Below are 9261 nucleotides of genomic sequence, written 5' to 3' on the forward strand. Positions count from 1 at the left end.
AACGTTGTCCCTCCTTCATGCTTATACATTTTATGGTAGGTTCTTATACATATATATATTTCACATTTCTAATAGTCGGGCTTCCGTCCGGAGGCAGTACTTCCTTACTTTTTCTTTGCTTCCACCAAATCTTTCTCAATCATACTAATTGACAGGGAGAAGGGGCTGATTGTTGCTTTATTACACTTGCATTACTTTAACGCATACATCATTTACAAGTGTGAAGAGAATTGAGATAAATTCGATGAAATCACAATGTTTTGATTGCTAACATTCATTAAATGCTATTGTGATTTTATTTATTTTTCTTTCTCACAGTTGCAGCAGCTGTAATTAATCACATTCGATACACACCCCAAATGATATCAGTATTTGAAGTTTAAATTGAATATGGACACATACTTATAAATGAACACCCGAACATGTGTACGATGGCTTGCCGCCAAAATTAAGCGGTTTTGTGCCAGTCTGTTAGCGCTGTTGATTGCCCCTCAGCAACAACTAGCAATACTCAGCATGCAGCAGGAGAAAACTTCAACAACAACAAACCCCAAAATCAATTGCAGTCAAAAAATAATGTCAGTGTTGAAATGCAATTTAAATATCTGAAACGCCAAATTGATTTTTATAAATTATGTGTTAATTGTAACTGGCGTTAGCGCTAAATTTGACGCTGTCGCCGACATTGAGGTCGCTACCCCAAATATTGGCGTTCAAGTATTTTAGCTTTGACGTTGATAAAGTATTTATATTCGGCACAAATGTGGCAGTAATACTTAATGAAAACGCATGAGAGTGTCAGTGAAACACAAATTGTTTTATGATCGTGCTTTTTCAGTTTTTAAATGATGAAATAATTGCAAAATGTGGCATGTTCGTAGCCAAAACATTTCAAGAAGTGGTATTTAATTGAAGTTATCTAGATCCTGGCAAGGAGAAAAAATTGTCATCGAGAGCGTAAGACATTTGCCTCGGCAATTACAGTGCGTTCAAAAACAACACGTTTTTCGTTTACGCGATCAATTTGTGAAAAACCATTTTTATTTTCTTGTAACTAACTTCAAAGGTGATCATTGACACGTACAATTCAATTTTTTTTTTCGATATTCTTAATGTTCAGATCGTATCAGTATAAGAAACTTTTTAAAGTAGCTTTTCTAACGAAGTATTCTAAGTATTTAGGTTGCATATTTCGAGATTTGGCAGCACTAGTGTTACAATTTGGACACTCACAATTTTATTGTAAAGTTTGACATTTTTGATGGTATGCATACATGGGTAAAAAACAGCTTTTTTTAAACAATTTTTTTCTCATATAAAAAAATAAAAATTTTATTTGAATATTTTATTGCTACAAACACCCACTATTAACAAAGAAATTCTGAAATTTTTGGAAAAAAATAATTTAAACTCGTTCATTACGACGCCATTTCCAGTGACCCCAAAAAAAAAAAAGCGCCTACGTTAGCAGAATAACTCCTACAGGATCATCTAAAGTCAAAAATACGTGTTTTAGTTAAAGCCTTATCTTAGAAATTGGACGAAGGAAAAAACTAAAACTCAAAGAACTGTGTAAAATTTCATGAAAATCAGTTGAGTAGTTCTCGAGAAATCTTTCCAACCGACTTCAAAAACCCTGTTTCAAGAAAAACGCGTTTAAAAACACCGCCATAGCCTAGCTAGCCTCGAGCGCACAAGTTCTCAAGGCAGTATCTCCAAAACTATTACTCGGATCAACTTGCAAATTTGGGACAATATTCTATACGTACCGTAGAATTTAATAAGACAATAAAAATTGAAAGCCGTAAAGCTTGTTTGAGGGTCCTTTACGTTCATTATCTCCGGTGCTCATTTCACCACGTCTCAACCGGGATGGTTGATTATCCTGGCCCAGTATCCGAAAACTCGTCATCAAGCCAAGTTTTTGCTTTAACTGCATTTTTGCCATCAAAAAGCAGTATTTTATCAACACGTGAAATATGTTTTTATCCATTTTATTACAATAACAAAAGTTGCTTCAAATGATATAATTCACAAACTAATGATCCAACAGCTGTCAAATTTATAACGCGCAATAAATCGAAAAATAAAAAATATTTGAAGACTTATCCCATTGAATACCACCAGCTTAGTCCTATTAAGTATGTAGAGATGTTTTGAGTCAGTATAGTTCTTAAAATTCATAAACTATCTAACTCTCCCTTACGATTTCTGATATTAATGGAAAATTTAATTCGGTTTCTCTATGAAACCATAGATATAAGTATAATTGATAGCGTACAGCGATAGCATTGATATCCACGGATTATATATCGCCTGCTTCAGTCTCTCTGTCTGAATGACAGCTATACAAAAAATTGACTGTTATCAAAAAAAAGTGGATGCTGCTAGCGAAACTCTAGATACCGGTGAGACTCTAGATAATTTCTATACTTTGGATTCACTTCAAACATCCCGCAAGTCCAACGTATTGTTCTTGAAATTCAATCAATATGTTCCGGCTTTGCAGTAAACCTAACATTAATTAATCTTATGTTCAGATGGGGCTATAAAGTAATTAATACCTTAACATATACATATATAGATATCTTTATAATTGTTTTAGCAGTTAATAAAATTACACGCATATATAGGCATTAAATTCTAGCTGACATCTACGTAGCATATTTGATGTAGACCATATGAGGAGCTCTTCACGAATCTCAGTAGGGAATACTTTAACATCCACAAGAAGCACTTTTACCGTTGCAGAGCAACGATAAATTCCATCTAAAATGTGTAAATTATAAATATGTGCAATTATTTTAACTCTACTTAACAAATTACCAACAGAGGCAAAGGCAGCTGCGAGCCAAATACGACGCTGAGCAGCAGCGACACTGTCCCTCTATGCCTGGTGCATATGTGCTATGCGCTATGTGTCATGACTTAACTTCCTGCGCGTTTGTGGCATAAATTATCAGCAAGAGACATTTACGACAAAAAGAAGGTGGGTATATCTGGTGAAATTTACGCGAAACGAACATACATACATACACTTTTGCGCGCATGGAACAACTTACCTGACGGATACAGCCGTCGCCGCTTGTATGTGGCATGTTAATGGATAAAGTGAGTATTTTCATACAAGCAATGTCTATCTACCGCTGTGCCACATTGTGGCATCGCTTAATTGAGTGAAAAAGTAGTGTGTGTGGGTTCGCACATTTGCACATGTGTGCATGTGTATGGTAAGCGCTCAGTTTGTTTTAAGGACTTTACACGCTCTTTGCGGCTGAAAAGTTTTCAAATTGCCAGCATTTATTGCACATAGACAAAGTTTAAACTTTTACTCTCACCTTCATGACAGAAATAGATACGCAGAGCTCATAGGAAGCGAGGTAAATCGAGGCTTTCACTATGTTGCCATTTCACAGTATGTGTTCGTATAATTTGCTTTCAGAGCTTTATTATTACATTGTGTGATATTTAAATGTTGCTTAAGCATGCTCCTATTATTTATAGTGTTACATACGCAATTACTATACTTATAGATAAAAGTTAATTCACTAATAATTAAGTGAGTTCCTTCTAGTCCAGTAAACTTCGAATTTTCCGATACTTAACGTGTTAATGATAAATATTTCACTTCAATCTTCTAAGATATATAAGATTGTATGCCTGCTAATTTCTTAGTCTTACGGCAAAAATCTCCGTTGAGTATCTTGACCCGTTCATTCCTTTGAAACTAAAATACAGGATATAACAGATAGTTACACCTTCATTACTTTTCTGGGCATAACAGAAATTTTAAAATAATTAATATAATTTCGTTGTCTACTGCTCAATACTTTCTGGAGGATTGGAAACTGCTTAATAATACTTTTCTCACATTATTTTTATTTAGATCTCACTTTTCATTTGCTTAGCATAAACCGTCTATCTAAAAAACTAAAAATAATGTACCAAATTTATCATAACCTAAGGAATGCAATAAAAATGTATGTAGTTTTTCAAAAGTTATTTCATAATTTATTCTTTTAAGAGCTTGTGACCACTGACAAACATTGTATGGTAATTTCCTAAACATTTCGTCGTTTTTTTTATGAACTTGTTAGTTTGGTATAGAGATTTAAGAGCATACTTGCTTATTTAATACATATAACATTGTAATAAAAACAAGTAACAACTTTAAACTCGTCTACACTAAAGCTAGAATACCCTTCACAGAAACATTTCTTATGGTTTAAAAACCACTTTATTTTGCTATATCATAGTAATACGATCTGAACAATATTGTCGGAGCCTGTACTGTTGCACAATAAATCATTGTAAATATCAAATAGCCGATAACCGCGATTCAAAGAGAGACACAAAGGCCGTGTACATAATTGCAGATCCATATCTGAAAAACTGAGAGGCTAGTTTACTTATATACAGACAGACGAACAAATAAACAGACCGAGAGTGGATAAATCGATTCATCTCATCATGCTGAGCATTTATGTGGAAACAAAGAAAGGACACACTAGAAGTAGGCGTACGGGGTATAAATAAAACGAAATTTTTTCAATCATCATCCAAATGTATGTATTTTATCAAAGTAACATCCATTTGAAGCGATACAAATGTGTGAACGCTTCTTCTAATCGTCAAAACATTTTTTATAGACTTTACGGGATGGCCCTCAGCTCTCGCGTCGAATTTGTTTTGATGTCTTCAATTGAGTCGAAGCGTGTTGCCCGAAGTGGATATTTCAGTGTGAAGAATAAGAAAAAGTTAGAGAAGGTCGTATCAGGTTCAGACGGTGCTTGTTCAATAATATTTGTTGAGTATTTGGCCAAAAATTCATTCGCAATGATGGCTTTTGTTGGCCCACAAACTCCTCAGGATAATACTCTTTGTTGACGGTTTGATTACTTGGAACGTATTCATAATAGACGACACCACGAATATCGAAGAAAAAAATGAGCATTACCTTCACTTCCGATCGACTTTGGCGTGGTTTTTTCGGGCTTGGCGCGCCTTTGGGCCGTCATTCGGATGATTGCTGGTTCGTAAGTGTGTCATATTCGTAAACCCATGTCTCATCACCAGTAATTATGCGTTCCATAAAGGTGGGATTTGAATTGGCTCAAGTCTTGCAGCAACGCGTAGCATGTCCAATTTTTCGTGTACGAGTATAATCGTACGTACGCTCTGGTGTGACATCTCCACTTTATGGGCAATCTCTCTCAAGCTCACATGGCCATTTTCGGCAACAATTTCCTTCATTTTTTCAACGTTAACATCGGTCATACTCGATGAAGGCCGTTCAAAACGAGTCAAGTCTTCGACGGTCTCCCGACCCCCCTTGACTGCCCTGTACCACTCGTAAGTGGGCGTTTTTGATAAAGCAGATTCGCCAAAATTCTTCTGCAACATTTTCAATGTATCGGCACACGAAAATTCGTTCGCAACACAAAATTTAACACAAATACGTTGATCAATATTTTTGGTCATTGTAAAATTTGACAAACACTACTGAGGTCGACTGACATAAACAGCTGCTGTAAACACCCTGCACTGTCCAACACTGTCAACCAGGACAGATCGCGCAAATTTTTGGCATCATAATTAAGGGCAGGGTACTAACCTAGGAAAAAAAATTTACCTATCTTCCATATAAGCAGGAGATTTAAATGAAGAATTCCCGATATTTTCTTGACAGGGTGTAGTTTGGTTTACCTAACCTTTGTTTGAATTCCGCATGTCTGTCTCTCCGTTCATCTGTTCGTGCAAAGCTCCACGTCCATTAAGCGAAAATCTATAAATTGCCATAACTAACCTCTACACTCTGATAAAACTGAAATATAGTACAGGACGTCGTTGTAGCAAGGGGCATCTGTGGGCAAAAAAATTTAAAAAAATGGGCGTGGCCCTCTAAGAGGTTTAATATAAATATCTCCTAAACCACTTAAGGTACAATATCCAAATTCACTCAATATAAATAACTAAGTACTCCAAGCGATACTGTAAAAATGGATGAAATCATCTGTTAACCCCGCCCATTCCTCATATAATGGTTGCGTTAAAAAGTACCAAAAGCGCGATAAATCAATAAATAGATACTCCAGAAGCATTAAATTTTACACCTGTTGTTATACAAGAGGATCGCATTACGATGAAAAGCCATACCTCAGGACTAACTTGACCGATATTGACTATATTTTGTGTGTAATATTCGCAATACTCGCAAGAGTATAAAATGTTCGGTTGCACACGAACTTAGACCTTCCTTACTTGTTTTTAATATATGACTTTAGTTATCTTTTAGAATTGACTTTAAAGAAGATTTCGCTCTGTGTTCACTGGTATTGACAGTGAATTATTTACTTTGAGCACTTCTCGCCTATGATCAAACACTTAATTCAAATCCTTACTATCCACAGTTCGACCGTCTGAGAGAAGCAAGCGTCAATAAGCGGTCAACTCTGGTCATTACGGAAAGTGTTGCGTTCTATTAGGACAACGCCAGGCCACACACATCGATAGTGATTCGCCGGGCTCTATATCTCGATTAAAAGCTCCTTGTTGTCAAAAAATTATGTTCTAGCACTAAAAAATATATGTATAGACTGAAGCTGGAAGCCATTAAGATCAAAGTACAGATTATGAATTCTGTTAATTTTTAAAAGGATATAGGAAATATAAACTACCTGATTACTTTATGTAAAACACACGTAGCAATTGATAATATCTATACTAATAGTGCTTCAGTTGGTTGGATTGTTAGAAATTTATGATGTACGAACCAGTTCTTACACACCGACATAAGGTTATAATTAGAGCTCATAAAATCTCACCTGTCGTTAAAGAAGGGTGTGTACAGCTGTTTTTTCCTTCCCGAAAAGGCGGCTTGATAACGCGTAACTTTGATCTGACACAAAATGCTGCATTTTTACAAGCAAATTGGAACATTTTCCATTTATGCATTTATAGTTTTATTGCAGGGAGTAAACGTGGCGTTGCATTTAACGGAATACTGCGGAATCGCTGGTTCGTTCGTTGCAAAGGTGCGGCGCAGACGCCACATCCGCTGCGGGGATTTACAAATTAACGCTGAAGAACTAAAACACCAACACCAACAATGCTGCAGACAATTGCATGTTAGCGGAATGTGTGGCTGGCGTGCCTTTAACATGCGCGGCCTAATCAGAAATGCTTTGAAGATTGCGCGTGAACTGCAGCGCATTTATTGCACATTTTACGAGTTTATATCATTCCACAAAGCACTAAGAACGCAAAAACAAACACAAATAGTAAGCAGAAAACCATCAGCAACAACACACTGCTATGTTAATATGCGCTTGGCGAAAAATTCAAGGAAGTCGGCGGTAAAAACAGCTCAACTCATCATCGGCTACTCACATTGGCCGCGTCGGGATGTATTGTTTTGTTTGTTTGTATTTTCATACAAATGCACATATTTGATGCTTGAAATAGTGTGATAATTAGGTTATCTCATGCAGCAACTAGGCACACATAACACTTCACTCCGTCACTCATTCGCCAGCTTTTTAGCAGTTTCATCCATCCATCCATCCAGCCGACTTTCCGTCAGTCATGCGTCGGCTAAGATCAAAGCGTTTGTCAGGATTTGTTCATATGTATGTGCGTATGCGCGCGTGTGTGTATGTATTTTAATTTGCTTAGCCGCCATCATCGTCGCTGTTGTTAAATAGTTTTATTGTCTAAACACACACGCACTGGCAAATTGACAGGCGTGCCTACGCAAATACATAAAAGTGATTACACATAAACAACAAACAAGCTGCAAATGAGCAAATAGTCGCTGTTTGTATATTTCTATATACACATACATAAGTATGTTTGTATACGGAGTGCTGAAATCCAGGGGAGCTCTAAGTATGATTTATGAATTCAAAGAATTACAGCAATTACCTCTGCTGCCCTCGCTTGAGCGTTTTCTGATTGCACACAAGTTCTCGTATAAATTAACAACTATTTGTTGAATAACCGGACATCTATGAGAAAACTTGGCGATAAAATATTACGTACCATGCAATAACAGTAATAAATTTGGTTTCAAATTTATGGTACACCTTTCCATCGCAATGAGATTTCACAAACAATTCTTCGGATTGAACATAATTTAAAAATTCTTAATTTATTCTTCAAAATCTATGTCGTTCCCTAACATAGCAGTCCAAAGTAGTCACCCTTGGACTCAGCACGCTTGGGCCAAAGTTTTTTCCAAACCTCGAAACATTTGTTGAACTCAATTTACGGAATAGCCGATCGTTTGAGTTTGATAAATAGCCAGAAGTTGCACGGAGCTAAATGAGACGAATACGGTGGTTGCAGCAGGATATATGTAGAAAATTTGACGAAAAACTCATGAAGAATCAATGCGACGGTGCAAAAACCAATAGTTGTTGGCCCATAATTCTGAATAGCTTCACGCAAACGACGCATAATCCAAGAAAACTGTCAACATAACCTTGATTTCTGATCCGCTCTGACGTGATTTTTTCCATTTGTCTCACCTTTGCCAATTGATCGTATGTTTCCGGGTCGTACCATTGATCAACGGCTCACCCCCAGTATTAATACGCCTCATGACATCCAAGTAGTCGGAAAGCATTGTTTCACAGACGAGGCGTTTTTTCGAAAAAATGATTTTGGAACAATAGTGCTTTCACTTTTCTTAGACTCAAATAATCTAGTAAGCTTTGCCCACAATTCTTTAACACAATTTGCTGCAGTTCTTAAACAGTTTTCAACGAATGCATAAGTAGCATGCCTTTTATATTTCGCTATTTGTGTTGTTTACAGTAACTTAAAATATTATTCTCAGCCAAAAAATTTAACATTTTAACACGATTATTTTTTACAACTTCGATGTAGGTTTTCTCAGCAATTTTTGGTGATGAAGCTCTATTAAGAACATTGTTTATCGGTGGTATGGTGAATTCAATTGAGGCTGTAGATCACCTCAAAACGGATTTCGTTCTAATTATTGTTACAGAAACTTTTTATGCTGTGCGCAGACTGATATTGTATGATCGTCATTTGACCTAAGGTTAGACAACTACAGGTATTAGTGGTACCAGTATACTTTAAATATTGCATGGAACTGTAAACAAAAATTTGTTCACGTTGGATCCCAAACAATTTATCAATCGCTCAAAAATAAATTCGTGTCAATCAGTCGGAGAGAATCCTTAACAAAATTCGATAGCGGGGCTTCGAAACACGTGTTCGACATCGTGGCAGGTG

General features: G+C 36.4%; 1 protein-coding gene across 1 annotated transcript; it reads right to left on the minus strand.

Annotated features, from left to right (window-relative positions):
* Positions 1-5079: 5079 nt before the first annotated feature.
* On the minus strand, positions 5080-5481 carry LOC120768746 (protein GVQW3-like). The gene has a single exon (XM_040095518.1). The coding sequence runs from the start codon at positions 5479-5481 to the stop codon at positions 5080-5082; it is 402 nt and encodes a 133-aa protein (XP_039951452.1).
* Positions 5482-9261: the final 3780 nt, after the last annotated feature.

This window comes from Bactrocera tryoni, chromosome 2 (genome assembly GCF_016617805.1).
Source record: "Bactrocera tryoni isolate S06 chromosome 2, CSIRO_BtryS06_freeze2, whole genome shotgun sequence".
In the NCBI taxonomy this organism is placed as follows: domain Eukaryota; kingdom Metazoa; phylum Arthropoda; class Insecta; order Diptera; family Tephritidae; genus Bactrocera; species Bactrocera tryoni.